Consider the following 20074-nt stretch of genomic DNA (forward strand, 5'->3'; position numbering starts at 1 on the left):
CGTATTGCATTTGGACTACTACTGACCAACGCTAACAGACTACCTATTGTTTAAAAGGCCCTCTGGTGGCGCAAGAAGACGGATTTTATAAAATAAAATGCAGTTGATACTGCATTTTTATGAATAAAAATTTGACAAACAATTTATCATTTTATGACGAGTAAAATTTTTTCGTCGCGTTCGCGGCTTTTAAGTAATGCGTAAACCTTCGAGGCGCGAGGCCCTTCGAACCGCGAGGCATAGGCGGTGGCCCACGTCATCCATGCCTTACGCCGCCCTTGGTCATAGAAATGATATAATTTGAATATAAATTATTTATAAATACGTATGTCAAATTATATTTTTATTACTACGTAAAATATATTTAAGAGTTTACGACCACTGTGCTGGATGAGGCGTTGTTGAAACAAAAAAGTTATGCTTTCCATCACGTACATAAACTGTCGTAATTCGCCAATTGCAAATCAGCAAATTCGTAAACTTTTTGTTTATTTTGAACAATCCGGATAATCGAAAATCCGGATAATGGAGGTCCGGATAATGGAGGTTCTACTGTATCATAAAAAAATTTTAACCAAGGCATTTTTAAGGCTTATTTCATAATATTTATAACATAGAGTATATTAGAGATAAATAACTTGTAACTGGATGCTGTTCAAATAAACACACTATGTTCAATTATATAGAATCTCTATTGGAAACCCTCCTTGTTGGATTTTGGCATTAAAGATACTTTAATAAGCAAAACATGTTTTCAACTGATTTAAATGGTCATCATCAGGTATAATTGAGTAAATTTGAATGGATATCACAATTGAAATAGATATTTTTTAAAAAAGGAACATTATTATACATAACAGCTGTGTACATATAAGTTGAAATGCATTAGTCTGTGCTTTTATAGGGGATAGAGCAGTAAAAGGATTTCCATTTAGGTTGGATGGTTTCCATGGCCTAATCAATGGTCCTGAATTTACTCAATTAATTAAATCTGATGATGACCATTTAAAAACAGTTGAAAATATTTGTTTTGCTTAATACAGTATCTTTATCCTTGCTGGATTTTGGTGTTAGTGCTTATTTTAACATATATTAGAATTTTAAATTGATTAGAATTAGTGATTTGAAAACAAAAAAGTATAGTATCTTTGAAGAATGGATTAATAATCATTCTTCAAGTAACTATAGTTTCTGGTCTTTTATTTTATTTTATTGTAATGTTTAAAAAATTACATCAAATAAAGCAAAATATTTGATTTTTAACGTTTATAAATTATTTTATTGTTAGAAAAATGTTGCAGATGTTATGTGGCAAAAAATAGAAGAAACAAAAATCTCCCAAGACTTAATATGTGGTGTGCCTTATACAGCCTTACCAATTGCTACAGTATGTATTCTGATGTTTAATTCAAAATTATGTTTATTCAGTTATTGTTATAAGATCATATGCTAGGAAATTTATAGAATAAAAACTATAATGATTAATTATCAGATGAATTACAGTAATTATATTTAATACAAGTGTACTTTGCTTTAAGGCACTTTGCATTGAAGTACTTTATAAATGTATGTGTTTTCTTCTCCTATAAACTTCATATTTGCATTTTCTATATAATTTTTTTAGTTTCTGATTTTTTAATCGTATTATTTCTGATAAAATCATAAATCCTTCTTTCATATCTTGCTATTACTATAATCTCTAGACATTGATTTTATAAAAAATTTCCAGAAGTAATTATTTTAAGTTTATCAAATATAAAATTTACTGAAAAATACACAACTTAGTAATTTTGTAATTAATTGTTTTTTACTACCATTTTACTTACAGTTGAAAATGGTTTCTTATAAATAATTATTTTAACATTTTGTTTATGTAGTGTATTTCTATCAATAAAAATGTTCCAATGGTACTGAGAAGAAAAGAAAATAAATCTTATGGGACAAAACAATTGATTGAAGGAAATTATAAAGCGAGACAAAAATGTCTTATCATTGAGGATGTTGTTACTAGTGGAAGCAGTGTTGTAGAAACTGCAAATGTAAGTTATTTGAAGCTTTAACAAAAATAAAACATGAGAGAAATTTTTATATATTTGTTCAACATATATAGATACTCAGATCTGTTGGTTTAGAAATTAGCGATTGTATTGTATTACTTGACCGAGAACAAGGTGGAAAGAAAAATCTTGAGCAGGAAAGAATTAAATTGCACAGGTATGTTATGAAAAGGTTTACATAATTATTGTCTAAAAAAATTGTCCTGTGAAATTAATACTAATTTTAAAATGTGAATTTATACACTTCTTAATTATTTTATCTTAAAAAGTCAGAGTTTATTACACAAATATTTTAGCTTGTTTTAATTTTCTTCAGATTTATGTTCTTTTTATTAATGTATTATTTTTAAATGTGAATTATAAGTCATTTATATGTGAATCAAATAACATTTTTTTTACAGTGTATATACAATGTCAACAATGCTGTCATTACTACATAAGCACAATAAAATTGACAAAAATAATTTTGACCTTATAGAAAAATTTGTTGAAGATCATAAAAATTTAAAAATTATGTCTGAACCATTCAAAACAAAAGTATGTATGAAATTTTTAGATGATTTCAAAATTTTTGTGTGTGTGTGTTTTTTTTTAATCTATGAGAATGATAATTTACATAAACTCTGTGTTTTCTTATTTACTGCTTTAATTTAAATACATACTCTTGTAAATAGACTGAATTTTTCTGTTTTTTTGCATAAAAATTGAATATGCTGAAAAAGGCATGCATACAGAAAAAGTTATAAAATTCTTTTAATTACAATTTATTTATGAACATTTTAAAAGATTTTCAGAAGATAATATAATATTTATAAGATAATATTTATTATAAAGCAAGTTTAAAATAATTATTTTAAACTTGCTTTATAATAAATAAATTCAAAATTAAGTCTTGTCTTTGCCTAATGTTTTGTTATAATGTTGAGGAAAATACAAGTACTATTCAGTAGTGATGGGATGAGTTTTGTAAAATATTGATATATTGAAAACCCACAAAGCTGATAATGATATTATCTAATAGCATCACAAAATGTTGATATATCAGGAAATATTGGACTAAGATGGGAATTTTGACTACTAGGGTTAAATTTTGCTTTGCAGGTTCAAAAATCATAACAGGGAAGGGAATCTTATTAAAGTACTTAAGTTAAATTTTTGTGTAAAGGAACCTACATAACATTTCCTCACTTTTATGTTTAACAGTGTGGGAATCCAACCCATCAATACTGTAATTCACTAAACCCCAAAACCTGCACTTTAGATTTGAAAGCTGTACAAAAAAATAATAATAATAATGAACTCAGAAAATACCACTACACATGCAAATGCAATATATAACTTGTTTGTTTGTTTATTATTTTTATGATCTTACTCAATATGTTCCAAACTCTATGTTATATAGCCTACTAACTTAGTACATCATAACAAACCATTTTTCGGAAAGGAAAGATAAAAATGTTATCTTTGCACGGATTGAGCTGGCGAGCCTATGTCATCTTGATGTCATAATGAGACCCACTTTAGAAAACAATCTTTCTGATGGAACAGAGCTTCCTGGGATACAGTAACATTGGTCTGATAGCTTCTTCATATTTGGGAATATGGCAGACAAATGTTCTCATTCTTTTAAGGGACAGCATTTACAGTCTATTAAATTTTGATTTAGGGTAATGTTTTAACTCTGTAACGAAGCCAGCTGAGTCTCTGTGTTTCAGTGCCTGTCTGCTTTGCAGCTAGACAGGTGTGGAAGCTCCAGATATCGTCACTGTTAGCAGTCTGTACTGTCCTATCTTGTAACTGATGCTCATCCCTTCATTACTTGTTCTCTCAATATCTTTTAGAGTCTCATTGATGTGAGATATTGCCTGTGAACAAGCTGATGGCAAATCAAAATGCAGCCTTTTAAATCATGGATCAAGTATTGTAGAAATAGCTAGCAAGTGGTTGCTTTCAGCATCCTTAAAATAGTGTGCCAAGGAATTTATCATGGCAACCTAAAAATTTTTCCCTACTGTTTCCATAGGAGTTCTGGCAGCTGTGGCTTTGGTCATACAGCTTATCATTGGCAGTATAGAACTGACTGTAATATATTTTTCACCTGAAATCTGTTTCATTAGCTGATCAAATGGTTTCAAAATATTGATCACTTCTCTTAGTACTTGAAGATTGTATGCAGAAATCATACGAGGTGCACTGTGAAAACTTAGTAATACTGCACTTACATCATGGCTTAGTTCTACAAATCTTGCAAACATCTCTAAAGTAGAGTTCCAGCGTGCTGGCACAGAGTGTTTCAAGTTTATTTTCTTCAATTTATTTTGAGCCTGAATGCTTTTCAATTTGTCTGATGCTGCAAATGAATGTTTAAAATACTTTACAATATCTTTAACCTCTAAAATTAGAGCATCTAAATCCTTTGTTTCTTCCACTGCCTTTTCAGCAACTAAGTTTAAGGTGTGCACAAAACAGCCTAAGTGTTTGTTTCTCCCAAATAAATCCTTCACAGCTTTGGAAACATTGGCACTGTTGTTGGTAACAACAGCCATAACCTGATGTTTCTTGATTTCCCACTCATCACACATTGATTGTAAAATCTCACTTATATAATCAGCAGTGGGTTTCTCAAACAGGATCCCGGTTGTTAACCCAGGAAATCCCGCAAATTTCTTAAAAATTCACTTTTTTCTTATTTTATGTTAAGGTTGAGGAAATTTTGCAAATAGAAATTATAATTAACTCATAAACTGTCAGAATACATTTGTATTTATTAATTTTAAACCTACTTATTAGTTTTTTTAATTTTTGCTTGTTATGGCATGTCACAAATGGTCAATAATCAAATACATTGCTTATTTGTGGCAGGACTCTCAAAATTCTTTACCTGTAATATCTGGAATAATTGTGCTTATGCTGTCTTAATTTTTAACCATGCCCAGTACCTTCAATAACTGCATAATGCCAAGTTGTGCAAATGGGCAAGGATACAAACGAGTATGAAGTCTGCAAGTATGAAGTTTTTCTTCATAACCTGATTATTAAAGACAAACGAAATGCCGAATTATTGGGCTATGATGTTTCTATTAAAGCAGTCGAGGTAGACAAATCAAGAATACTAGAGAACAAAAGAAGTACTACAATCTTGAAAATGAACTAGAAATCTTTCAGGATACAGGTGAAAAACACATAATATTTGTCTTCTCTTAAATGCATTAAACGCGATTCCACTCATATCAATTGAATCAGAAAGGGCATTCATGGTAGCAAGACTTTTCATTACTAAAATAAGAATTATTGAATAGATTGAGTGATTGGAGTATTGACCATTTTTGCTTTTCACAACTGCATGAAATAATTGACAAAAAAAAATAGAGTATGGACTTTAGAGCAGAGTGCTTTAATCTGTAATGAAGTATAATTTAAAACTGATGCATTCCTAAACAAGAGCATAATTTAATGAATTAATTCCTGTTTATTGTTTTTTGTCAGAATAACTACCTCTGCTTTTTTGACAATAAGTATTTCATGTAATTCATATTTTTGGACTGCAATTTGAAAAAATTGTAGGTCTATAAATGTCTGTCTTTCCTTAATCTCAAGAACTGTGTTAGATAAATGAAATTCAAGACCAGATATGGAAAGCTTAGGGGCAGGAGGCATGATTAACTATATATGAATTTCTGATCCAAAACAGAAGTCATGTTATTTCAATTTAAAAAATTTTTCTTGAAAGGAATTAGATAAATGACTGGCATGAATCCATTGCTAACAGAAAAGTATGATATACAGGGGCAAGACACTACAGGACTAATTTGAGATAGAGAGCATATATTTTAAATTAAATAAGTTAAAAATATGATTAAAAATTGCAGCCTGGCATTGTGACAATGTTACAATAAATAATTGCTTGTTGTTTAAATCTCTAACAAAATTATACTTTACATCTATTTGATTTCAATGGCAATGTTTCCACTTTTTCAAAAGAATAGATGAATATTACTGACTGTCCTCAAAAATGTAGAAAACTGACTCTCTCTTTCCTATTTTGTCATATACTTCTGGAATAGCCTTGATAAATTTTTCTGCATTTAAAGCTAGAATACTGTAATCTTTTAAATATGTTGATCTAGTGCTAAATTTATATACAAAAATATACTTGTTTGATTGTCTTTGGCCATTTTAGTCCATCTCTTCCTCTTCAACATCTTTCCAAACATTATCTCATTAATTTCTGAGGTATAGCATTGTTGAAAATATTGCTTTTATCTTAATTTGGATCACCTAAGTCAGCAATGGCAAAACTTTTTCTAAAGGTGGATCAAAATTGAATCCAAAATTTAGTGACTCTAAATTGTGTGTCAAATATTTCATTTGAGTAGTTAAAACAGTAAAAGGAATTACTTATAAAACAAAATCCATCTAGTGAACAAAGCAATAATACAAATATGTCTCATTAACTTTGTATAGCTTTGGACCCTAGAAATGGGTCAAAAACATTAGTGATACGTTCTAAGTATTACCTGCAAAGCTATACAAGGTTAGTGAGACATATTTGTATGTAAATTTTACTTTATTTAACTTTTCAATCTGTATCAGGAAAATAACAATAAACTCTAGATAAGTTCAAAGAAAATAATAATGTGATTCTAACAGAAACAATGTTTCATAAAAAATCTAATGTTGTTTATTTGATAATTTTCCTATCTTATGTTTGTAATTAGTGAATTTTAAGACTTTTTGCAATGACTTTGACTCTGCTTTCACATTACATATGAAAAATTTTGAAATCTGTCAAATATTTTTGTAATTTATAAAAACTTAATATTTTCTAAACATTCACACTGAATGTTTAGAAAGTATTAAATTATTGTACATTAGTTCGCTATTGCTGACCTAAGTCATTCCTGTCATCAGTATTCCAGTTTGTTTGTTTGTTTTCTACTTATGTTGATATCAAGCATTTAACTTCATCAGAATTAAAATTTCTTGCAAAAATAGTCTTTTTATCTTTTGCAACCATAGTTGATAATCAATTACACAGTATCCAATCATTATACATTTCTTAGTGCTTGGCTCAAACTTTCCATCAATAAGTGCATTTGTCATATGGAAGTAGACAATAATCCAAACACACACAGTTTCTTAAGATTTGGCTGTTCATCATACCATAATTCTGCAGAACTTTATCTTTTAACATTTTTTTTGAGTCTAATTAAATATATTGCAGTTAAAACTGCTTCAATCTAAAAGGTTTTGTCTAATTTTGAATCAAATAGCATACTGCATCCTTTTTCAGTAGTAGTACTATTCATTTGTTCCACTACATTGTTTTGTTCAATGTGTGATGAATAGTAAATTAAACTTGATTCTTTTTTAAAAGAACCTTTATTCTTATTTGAGATGTATCCATGATCATTATCACATCTGAATCAACTTATTTTAAAATAAAAATGAGCAGTTGCAATTGATTCAGATAATGAAAAACTTCTGAATACTTTTGATTTTGATTTGAATGTATATGTAGCTGTGAAATGCATAATCATCAATGAATGTCTGTACATATTTCATATCATGTGATTCTGGAGTTACAGGCTCAAATAAATGACTCTGTATCACTGAAGAGGTTTTCACAATTGGGCTCTTTTCTGAACATGGGATAGCTTGATCTGTTTTCCTTCCACACATTGCTGACAGATCTTCATACTTTTCTTATTAACATTCAAGTTTATTCAACATACAATACCTTTAAGCTTTTGTAGACTAATGTTGTTTACTGAAGCAATCTTTTGTGCCATAGCTAACTGGCTTTTGCCAATTTAGTACAAATTTAATACAAATTTGTATAGTTTAAATTATGTAATAGTTATCAACAGTGTTGATTTCCATCCCCGGTGTTGATGTGTTGTTGATCTTCACGTTTATGTAATAGTCAGTTTGTACAACTTATGTTTTTGGTCAGCAACTGCAATAAACTTATTTCCTTTTATAATTGGACCTTTATCATTATAAGACATAACGGTACATAAGATAGTACCATTATATTTAGACACTGACAACTGAAAAATTATTGATGCAAGTGCTATCATGAATTTCACACTGTGCAATTGTCTGTTTCCTGTATTAATAAGGAAATTATGCACAGTAGCAACAGGTTCTTAAATATAGTAATTTACAATAAAATGTACAAATAATAAATAGCTATATGTACTAACTACAAATTACATTCATATCAGGGCTGAAATATAAACATGTGATTAAATACAGCCATACAAATAAGCAATAGAAACTAATAAGTTTAGGAGACTTAGTTGGTCTATTTCCACTTTTGGTACTTAAGCTGGGTTTCACTTCTCAGCAAATGTCACGAATATAGGATATAGAAGTATACTTATCAATGACTCGTTGTGGCAATGAATAAATATTCATTGCCACAATGACTCATTGATAAAGCTTTGCTTTCAGTTCAGGAGTGGTTAATCTGAGTAGAGTAGTGAAAAGATGACTTGTAACTCAAGCAAATTGTAAAGCTCAGGAATTTAAACTTTAGTTTATATCAAGATTTTATCCCTGCTGATTGGTGGATTGAAGTTTACTTATCTAAGGTATTTTTTGGTGCAATACTATCTTCTCCTCCAAATATGTCTGTTTTTGATATCTCATATCAGAGAATCTAGATTTAAGTTCATATTAGAATATAGATCTAATCAGATATAGGTAATATATTATATTTAGTATATTCCAAACAGTTATCAGCAATTTTCTGAACAATATATGACAATTCTCATCATTTCTTTTTAATATAATGTGCTCATTCCATTTTGTCAATTGTTGTTTTTGCTGAGTTTGCCTTTGCTATAATTTTTGATAATGGTTTTTGAAATTTCACAAATCCAGTTTATCTATGAGTTTCCATTCTAAATTTCCAATTAAAGTTGTTTCTATAAAATAAATTTCATCTCTTGTTGGTTGTCATAACAATGCTTTTACTATTAATTTTATATGTCAACTATGAGATAACCCAAGTAAGTTTTTCAGAAAAAATAAGCTTTTGGTATAAGTTTGGCTGAAGATACAATAGAACCAAATGATAGCTAGATTTACTATCAGCCTAGAAGTTGGTTGTTAGACTATCATTTGATTATTACTATAATTTGGACTCAGCTTTTCTAAACAAAGAATAAATATTATATATTTGAGTATTGCATACAGTCAGATGTCTGAGAATGACATCAGGGAACTCAATGACATAATAGCAGTCAACATATTAATTTAAGTAAACTTAATATAGTATGGTTGCTGTTTATTCAATTTATATGTATAGTATACTTTTAATCCAAAAAATTTTTCTTGGTAGACGATCTCACAGCTTTCTGGTCAGAAAATTACGGCTTTATTTCAAAAATTGAATTACAAATGCATTTCAGGATGTTAAGTTTCCAACCCCTCTTCAGTGCTGTTCAAAAAATAATAATATATATACAAATTGTAATTAAGGACACGACATTATTTAAATATCACATAAGAAGATTTCTACAATACAAACACTTACATATCATATAAGGGCACATATTAAAAATTCTATTTCTATATTTTTATCTTTATTTTCCATAGTGGATCANAAGGTGTCATCGTAGAGATCATTGATCCTGTTGGCCTCAGCTCTGTTTGGATAATGAGTGTTAGTAAATTCCTGAACCTCTCCCCATTCGACAAGAAAGTTTTTGTCAACTTTCACTCCTGATGATTTCTTGCTTTGTTTCAATTGAAATTACCTTTCTGTTTTTTTTAGAAGCCATGATGCATTATAAATGACTTAACTTTTCAGATTATATGATACGAATAATTCTTTATTAATTAAGATCACTAAACACTTCTACGAGCTACTCTCGCTCCATTTGTTTTTTACAACCTCTTTATGTCCCGCCACCTCGGCATCTACACAATTACATTTAGTTTATTTGAATCGTCAACATATATTACATTACATTTAATGTTTATTTAAATTATCAACATATATTACATTACATTTCTACTTCAGATATACTAATAATACATTCTAATAATACTAATATATCCTAAAAATAGCAGATTGTCATTGGCAACGGAAAAAGAGTGGAAACATCATTCGCATTTGTTCGAAAAAAGTCCATTGTTCATCTCACGTAACTGCCGAATGGAAAGTCCATTGTTCGCAGCAAGTCCGTTGCTCGAGTCACGTAACGGTCAAACAGAAAGTCCGTTATTTGTAGTGTCCGTTATTTGAGGCGTACGTTATACGAGGCGCCACTGTATATACAAATATATAGTGGATAATTGTTAATTCAAATTTTCTCTTAATTCAAACTGTACACTAGTTCCTATCTAATTCCTATTTAAATCAATGTAAAATTCTCTTGTTAATTTGAACTTGATTTGTCTCATCCTGTTTATTCATATCAAGAGTGTGTAGTAGTATTTCCACTTGAAATTTAAAGATCAAATTTAAAATTAATAAATTAATTTAAAAAAAATTAAATTTAAAAATATTTCAAACTGTTGCATAATTAGGATGATTTGCAGTTGCCCTGTGGCACTTGCTTGTCATGGCATCTTATGATGTTTTTCTTTATTAAAATCATTTCTTTTTTTTTATTCTGTAGCATCCAGAAATGGTTTTCTTTTAATTTGAACTGTTCAGGCTGTACCTCTGAGTTCAATTTAGTGAGTCTACTGTATTTCTTTTCAAATTTATACATTTTTAAAACTTTGTTCAAATAGAAACATTTTTAAATTAAAGATATAAATTGATAAGTATTGATTATAGAAACTTTCTAGCATAAAGTAGCTAAAAAGAACTTAACAATTAACATATCTTTAATTCTTTAAAATCTCCAAGGAGTTATTAATGGTTGTAGCTGCTTTTATTGCCTTATTTTTTACAAAATGGAAGATTTGGAGTGAATATATGATTAATAACAAATTTTAAAAGTATAATTTTGAATTTCAAATAAAATGCATTTAGATATTTACTGTAATAATATATACCAAATATCAACACAGAAACACTAAAATCCAGCAAAAACCCACTTTACTGAAATAAAACAAATGTTTTTAATATTTTTAAAATGTTATCATTAGGTTTAAATAGAATGGAACTCAATTATGACATGTTATGTTTCATTCACTCACATAATCTTTAATCAATAATAGTCAAAGCTGGAACTTCCACAGTATATAAGATACTAAACACACCTTACACACTTTACCAGCAATTGAATTTAATTAAAACAAATGTTTTCTACTTGATTGATAAGCCTTTGTCTGGTTTTTAAATGGAGATTCTATTTCTGGAATAGAATATTCTTTTCAATTACATAGAATCTCCATTTAAAAACCAGACAAAGGTTATCAATCAGGCAGAAAATGTTTGTTGTAATAAAATTCAATTGCTGGAAAAATATGTAAGGTGTGTTTAGTGTCTTTATATGCAATGATCTTTAATTTTCAATTTGCATGCTATCTTCTGTTTTGCCTTCTGTTTAAACTTGATGTTGACATTTTTAAAACATCAGAATGCTTGTTATAATATAAATTTTCGTCTACAAATACGTATTTTCTAATATCAGGACTTATTATGCTGGCTTTACAGATAATGCTACAGAGTTCACAGAAAATAATTTTTTGTCATATTTAATATATCAGAATGCTTGTTATAATATAAATTTTCGTCTACAAATACGTATTTTCTAATATCAGGATTTTTTATGCTGGCTTTACAGATAATGCTACAAAGTTTTACAGAAAACAATTTTTTATTTTATTCAATATACCTGGACACACACATAATTTTGCATTTCAGACACATTTGTCCTTCCTCAGCAGGTATTTTTGTATATTAATTTTCAGGTTTTCCTTTATATTTAACTCAACTGGATATTCAAATTTGACCAACAAAAACAGTATTATTCTTTCTGTTTCTGTTAAACTTTGTATCATTATCTGTAAAGCCAGTATAATAAGTCCTGATATTAGAAGATATGTACTTGTAAAAAAAAAATTATATTATAGTAAGTTAAGGACATTGAGGCATTTTAATTAATCAGAATGCTTGTTTTAGTTTATTAAAGTGAGTTTTTGCTGAATTTTAGTAGTTTCTGTATTGTTATTTTGTATTTTATCCAGTTCTAAGTTAAATTAATTATGTTTGGTATATACCAAAGCTTCACATAAATATATTACAGTAGAACCTCGATTATCCGGACTAATTGGGGATGAAGGTAGTCCGGATAAGGAAAAATCCGGATAATCGAAACAAATACTTTAATTTGTCTTTTAATGATAATATAACACGTTTTCTTTTCGATGACATATCGGTAATATTAAAACTAAATACTGTATTTAAATCGTGATCAAATTTTCAAGAAACAAANATCCAATCATTATACATTTCTTAGTGCTTGGCTCAAACTTTCCATCAATAAGTGCATTTGTCATATGGAAGTAGACAATAATCCAAACACACACAGTTTCTTAAGATTTGGCTGTTCATCATACCATAATTCTGCAGAACTTTATCTTTTAACATTTTTTTTGAGTCTAATTAAATATATTGCAGTTAAAACTGCTTCAATCTAAAAGGTTTTGTCTAATTTTGAATCAAATAGCATACTGCATCCTTTTTCAGTAGTAGTACTATTCATTTGTTCCACTACATTGTTTTGTTCAATGTGTGATGAATAGTAAATTAAACTTGATTCTTTTTTAAAAGAACCTTTATTCTTATTTGAGATGTATCCATGATCATTATCACATCTGAATCAACTTATTTTAAAATAAAAATGAGCAGTTGCAATTGATTCAGATAATGAAAAACTTCTGAATACTTTTGATTTTGATTTGAATGTATATGTAGCTGTGAAATGCATAATCATCAATGAATGTCTGTACATATTTCATATCATGTGATTCTGGAGTTACAGGCTCAAATAAATGACTCTGTATCACTGAAGAGGTTTTCACAATTGGGCTCTTTTCTGAACATGGGATAGCTTGATCTGTTTTCCTTCCACACATTGCTGACAGATCTTCATACTTTTCTTATTAACATTCAAGTTTATTCAACATACAATACCTTTAAGCTTTTGTAGACTAATGTTGTTTACTGAAGCAATCTTTTGTGCCATAGCTAACTGGCTTTTGCCAATTTAGTACAAATTTAATACAAATTTGTATAGTTTAAATTATGTAATAGTTATCAACAGTGTTGATTTCCATCCCCGGTGTTGATGTGTTGTTGATCTTCACGTTTATGTAATAGTCAGTTTGTACAACTTATGTTTTTGGTCAGCAACTGCAATAAACTTATTTCCTTTTATAATTGGACCTTTATCATTATAAGACATAACGGTACATAAGATAGTACCATTATATTTAGACACTGACAACTGAAAAATTATTGATGCAAGTGCTATCATGAATTTCACACTGTGCAATTGTCTGTTTCCTGTATTAATAAGGAAATTATGCACAGTAGCAACAGGTTCTTAAATATAGTAATTTACAATAAAATGTACAAATAATAAATAGCTATATGTACTAACTACAAATTACATTCATATCAGGGCTGAAATATAAACATGTGATTAAATACAGCCATACAAATAAGCAATAGAAACTAATAAGTTTAGGAGACTTAGTTGGTCTATTTCCACTTTTGGTACTTAAGCTGGGTTTCACTTCTCAGCAAATGTCACGAATATAGGATATAGAAGTATACTTATCAATGACTCGTTGTGGCAATGAATAAATATTCATTGCCACAATGACTCATTGATAAAGCTTTGCTTTCAGTTCAGGAGTGGTTAATCTGAGTAGAGTAGTGAAAAGATGACTTGTAACTCAAGCAAATTGTAAAGCTCAGGAATTTAAACTTTAGTTTATATCAAGATTTTATCCCTGCTGATTGGTGGATTGAAGTTTACTTATCTAAGGTATTTTTTGGTGCAATACTATCTTCTCCTCCAAATATGTCTGTTTTTGATATCTCATATCAGAGAATCTAGATTTAAGTTCATATTAGAATATAGATCTAATCAGATATAGGTAATATATTATATTTAGTATATTCCAAACAGTTATCAGCAATTTTCTGAACAATATATGACAATTCTCATCATTTCTTTTTAATATAATGTGCTCATTCCATTTTGTCAATTGTTGTTTTTGCTGAGTTTGCCTTTGCTATAATTTTTGATAATGGTTTTTGAAATTTCACAAATCCAGTTTATCTATGAGTTTCCATTCTAAATTTCCAATTAAAGTTGTTTCTATAAAATAAATTTCATCTCTTGTTGGTTGTCATAACAATGCTTTTACTATTAATTTTATATGTCAACTATGAGATAACCCAAGTAAGTTTTTCAGAAAAAATAAGCTTTTGGTATAAGTTTGGCTGAAGATACAATAGAACCAAATGATAGCTAGATTTACTATCAGCCTAGAAGTTGGTTGTTAGACTATCATTTGATTATTACTATAATTTGGACTCAGCTTTTCTAAACAAAGAATAAATATTATATATTTGAGTATTGCATACAGTCAGATGTCTGAGAATGACATCAGGGAACTCAATGACATAATAGCAGTCAACATATTAATTTAAGTAAACTTAATATAGTATGGTTGCTGTTTATTCAATTTATATGTATAGTATACTTTTAATCCAAAAAATTTTTCTTGGTAGACGATCTCACAGCTTTCTGGTCAGAAAATTACGGCTTTATTTCAAAAATTGAATTACAAATGCATTTCAGGATGTTAAGTTTCCAACCCCTCTTCAGTGCTGTTCAAAAAATAATAATATATATACAAATTGTAATTAAGGACACGACATTATTTAAATATCACATAAGAAGATTTCTACAATACAAACACTTACATATCATATAAGGGCACATATTAAAAATTCTATTTCTATATTTTTATCTTTATTTTCCATAGTGGATCATTATATATACCTATAACAAGAAAAATTTTTTTGGATTAAAAGTACACTATACATAGAAATTAAGTAAACTTATTTATCTCAATAGCTGTGACTGAGTGGAGAAAAAGAATAGCTTTAAGATGTTTATTGCAAATTTTAATATCTAAATATTTAATTTATAATTTTTTTTTATTTTATGTAATGAATAGTTGCTATTGTTAATAAATGCAATGTACCAGTTTTCATTGTAATCAGAATTATTCATGATTTTAAATTTAAAAGTAATTAAGATAAAATAAAATTAGCTTTAATCCTTTAAAAATTTTATAGTTGCTAAATTTTTTTTTCAAATTTGTATTTTATTTGTTTATTTAGAATATATTGTCTTATTCCAATCGTGCCAAATTATGCAAAAACCCCATTACAAAGAAATTACTTCAAATAATGGAAGAAAAACAGACAAATTTATGTTTGGCTGTTGATGTAACATCTTTCTCAGATTTACTTCATGTGAGTATTTTTAAATTTATAAATTTACTTAATTGAAAAGTATCAAATTTTTACCAGCCTAAAATAAAACCTGGCAAAAATTTTGATAGTTTTTCTCATTTGTATTTATTATTGGGCTGCAATTTTATTGAAAACTTAGATTTCTACTGTCATCTATCCTCCTTTGTTAATCTCAAAAACAAGTTAGGTCAAATTTGAAACCAGATGTGGAAAGCTTAGAGGTGGAGGTCCCAATTAACTGTATACAAACTGTCAGTCTGGACTGGAACTCTTTAAATTAAAATATGATTAAATTTTGCAGCCTGGCATTGTGATGATGTCACAATAATATATAACTAGTTAATTTATAACTTTATATATTACTTTATGCTACCAAATGTTTTTCTTTGTTAGTATGTCTAAACCAGGGGTTCCCAACCTTTTTGTGGCATGGGCACATTCAAGATTGCAAAAAATAGTGGCGGGTGCAAATTGGATTTAAAAAAAATTAAATATTATGTTCTTTATTATAACATGCATTTTGTAACATATATATTTATTATAAAAGTTGAATTAGTGCGATCTTTGACACTGCATTTCATTTGCTAATTTCTNATATATTACTTTATGCTACCAAATGTTTTTCTTTGTTAGTATGTCTAAACCAGGGGTTCCCAACCTTTTTGTGGCATGGGCATATTCAAGATTGCAAAAAATAGTGGCGGGTGCAAATTGGATTTAAAAAAAATTAAATATTATGTTCTTTATTATAACATGCATTTTGTAACATATATATTTATTATAAAAGTTGAATTAGTGCGATCTTTGACACTGCATTTCATTTGCTAATTTCTCACAGTTGGGAGTATAAAATGATAATCCCAATCATAAACAATCTTCAAGATTAGTAATTTGAGGTTTGATTTTTGATTTTATAATATTCATGGTGGATAATAAAGATTCATACAAGTATGTGGAACCAAAAGAGTTCTACATACTTGTACGAATCTTTATTATCCACCATGAATTTGAAGGCTCTTTTTTTCAAAAGATTATACATACTTCTTATGATCAACTAAATTTCAAAAGTTTTCATCTGTATCATGAGATTTTAATATAATGTCATTTTGAAAATCTAAAATCTCTTTTTCAATTATTGATGTTTCTTCTTGAAGTTCTACTATAGATTTAGCAGCTTCAGTAATGTCTACTTGTGTAGTAAAAGGATTTACAAAAAATGTATCCATGGGTTCAATAATGGTAAATTGCTGGAATTTATTTTCAAATTGTTCCAAAAGTTTTTAAGATGAGTAATAAATAATGTTAGGTCAGAATTATCTTCAGCAGTCACTTTTTTCATCAGTGTACAAGAGAATTTTTCGACATATTGTTTATCCAAAACTGTATTTTGGCTATGAATGCTTTTATAGAGCTAATCATTTCAGCTAAATGTTTGTTTTTTCCTTGGAGATCCAGGATGAAACTGTTAAATTTTTCATATATGTCAGTTAAAAAAGCCAAGCCAAGTCCATCAACCATTGTAGGTTATCTAATTGTTCAAACGTTTGACCTTTTCAAATAAGGAATTTTTTTTATCTCTTCCAAAAGATCAAAAAATTGGCCAAGTACTTTGCCTTTACTTAATCTTATATCTGTATATTAGATAAGGTCAGATTTGGAAGATTTGTCCTTTTCTACAAGGGCTGTAAACAATCTGTATGATAAAGGATTTGCTCAAATTTTGTTAATTATTTTAACAACAACATTCAAAACATGTTCAAAGGATAATATTTTGGCACATAATAATTTTTTATGTATGATGCATTGATAATACATAATGTTCAGAAAGGATTCATCTTTCTTACAATGGGAAATTAATCCATTATTGCTGGTGCACAATCAGTAATTATTGCTAATAACTTGTGTAAAGGCATATTAATTTCTTTTGAGTAATTTTTAAAAATATAAATATCTTCACCCCTTTTCGAAAGCTCTTGCATTGATAGTAACTTTAATAGTTCTTCTTTCACACTAAAATTACTGAATTAAAAAACCATTTTTTTAATTCAAACATTCTTATCATTTTTAATTTAAAACATTCTTATCATTACTGCAAATTGCACTGTATCTGATACAGGCCAGTCTTTATGCCCAGGGGCCTCCTAACATTTGAGACCTCAAAAATATGCAAAATTGAATAGAGCAACAAGTAATAAAATTATTATAAACAGCAAACAATCAAAAGGTATGTTTGATAAATTTTATTAAACATAAATATAACAATATGTTTAGCAGAGAAAGCTAATTGAAAAAATTTATGAACATTAACCCTCCATTACCAATTCCTTAAGGGAATTGGTAATGGAGGGTTAATGACCTCCAAGCTTTTCTTGGCCCAGGGCCTTGCACGTACCAAAGATGGGCCTGTTCTGATATATTTGTTGACTTATTTAATTGTAATGAGAAATACTCAAATTCTTCCAGGTCATTTTTCAACTGACTTTGTAAATCTGTTGAAATTGCCTGGATTCTTCTTGTACTTGTATTGTTTGATAACGGCAAATCTTGTATTGCTGAAATAATTTCTTGCTTATTAGAAAATCCTTTAAATAACGAATCGGCTCTGATGAGAAGTGCTTCCTTAATTAGTTTACTTTCTAAAAATGGTTTCTTTTTTTTTTGTTTTGCCAACAAATGAGAAATCTTAAAAGAAGCAATATTGGCATTTTTATTTTTACTTACTTGGCTGGTAAAAATGCTGTAGATAATCCCAATTTTAGTTGATTAAATATAACTAACCTTAAAAGAACTGTAATTGGTTTTGTGATGACATTCAGCATTGTGTTTTTTTCACTGGCACAGTACTGTTTTATATTAAGCAAATACATTTCTCTTTACTTTCAATAACAAAGTAGTTTTCTTTCCAATCATTGTTAAAATAGAGGTTCATTGTGTTTTACTTGGATTACTCGTTTTGGAGTAAAATGTTTATATTGAATATACCAAAAAAAAAAATATATCACGAGTTTCTTGTGGAGTGATGAATAAGATCCTTTTTTTTCTTTAAACTCTCATTATTATTTATTCAGATAATTATTGTTTTTAATGATCTGTTCAGAACTTCTAAACAAACTTTTTTCCATTTATTTTGATAAGAGGGTGATTTAAAAAATTTTCAAATTTTGATTGATGTTTTATTTTTAAAAACTATTATTTTTTGTTAGTTAATGTATGTGAAATGAAGAAACTAATATATTTTGTAAGAAACTTCAGTTGTTCTGAACAATTCATTATTGGATTTTGGAGCACTTGTCTAGTTTTATACAAATTTGCCTTCTAATTTACAATATTTTTTATCGTTGCTATTATTTAAAGATCCAGTTATCTCCACTTAAGTTATAGTTCTTCATTTATTGTAATATGTGCTTGGTTGTGTGTAGCGTGCTTTAGTTATTCCATCTTTATGTTCATTGTTTTTCCAGTCATCATAAATTATTGATTTGCATCACTTCACTCAATTGTTTATATACTAATCCTGTGTTAATAAAGTATCTGTCATTTTAACTGCCTCTTTATCTCTTCACTCGCTTCAAATAGAAATTATTGTGATTCTGTTGATTTGGGGACTACAGATTGTCACATGGAGTCATAGTTCCACTTAGAAAGTTTGCATTATTTGAATAATAAATTATATTTTAATGTGCTGATTTAAATATTACTTCACAAAATTTAATCATGGAAAAAAGCACTATGTCTTTTAAGTCTATTTTATCTCATGGAAACAGGAATGTAATTTGCCAATTTAAGTTTTATTTAGAAAGTCAGAGAACCAATTTGATTTGTTGAATCAATTTGAAGAAAGTTGTAAAAGAAATTTAGTTATTAAATCTTTACCAATGTTTTGTTATTTCAAATTTTTATTAACTTCTTTGATAAGATACATTTTAATATCTTTAAATAGAATATTAGTTTTAGAAAAGTTTCTTTTTTAGTTTGCAGAAGAAGTTGGTTCTGAAATATGTATATTAAAGACTCACATAGATATAATAGAAGATTTTAATGTTGATTCTATGAAGAAACTAAAAGAAATTTCACAAAGAAAGAATTTTCTTTTGTTTGAAGACAGGTATGCAATTTTATAATGATGTATTGTATATATGTACAAATATAAACATCTTTAACCTGATAGATACATATTAAAGCCAAGTAATTGCCACATTATATTGGGCTATTTTACTACTACTATTAGTAATCAAATTATTTAAATAATTTATATAATTAATAGTAGTAATAGTAATATAGCCCTGTATATTCTGGCAATCGTTTGGCTTTAATGATGCATTGATTAAATATAATAATTGCAATTGAAATAAATATCAGTTTTTTAATAAATAATTTACATTATTTTACACTTTTCAAAATTAAGGAAATGAGTGTGAAAATTCTTCTTAACATATCTGAAAAATGTTTAGATAAAATCTTGATATAATTTAAATTGAAACACAAATTCCATTCCATGGCAACTTGTATATGTTTATTAGATTTATTTTATAAAATACTGAGTTTA

General features: G+C 28.1%; 1 protein-coding gene across 1 annotated transcript in view; it reads left to right on the plus strand.

Annotated features, from left to right (window-relative positions):
- Positions 1–20074, plus strand: part of LOC111618674 (uridine 5'-monophosphate synthase-like) — a 35627-nt gene that overhangs the window by 7221 nt on the left and 8332 nt on the right. The window contains exons 2-7 of the mRNA XM_023360238.1: positions 1289–1387; positions 1878–2039; positions 2111–2214; positions 2459–2594; positions 15394–15528; positions 19500–19633. Coding sequence (XP_023216006.1) covers positions 1289–1387; positions 1878–2039; positions 2111–2214; positions 2459–2594; positions 15394–15528; positions 19500–19633 — 770 coding nt within the window. The remainder of the gene's footprint in view (positions 1–1288; positions 1388–1877; positions 2040–2110; positions 2215–2458; positions 2595–15393; positions 15529–19499; positions 19634–20074) is intronic.

This window comes from Centruroides sculpturatus, unplaced genomic scaffold (assembly GCF_000671375.1).
Source record: "Centruroides sculpturatus isolate CEXI.00-Female unplaced genomic scaffold, Cexi_2.0 scaffold116, whole genome shotgun sequence".
NCBI classification, from domain to species: domain Eukaryota; kingdom Metazoa; phylum Arthropoda; class Arachnida; order Scorpiones; family Buthidae; genus Centruroides; species Centruroides sculpturatus.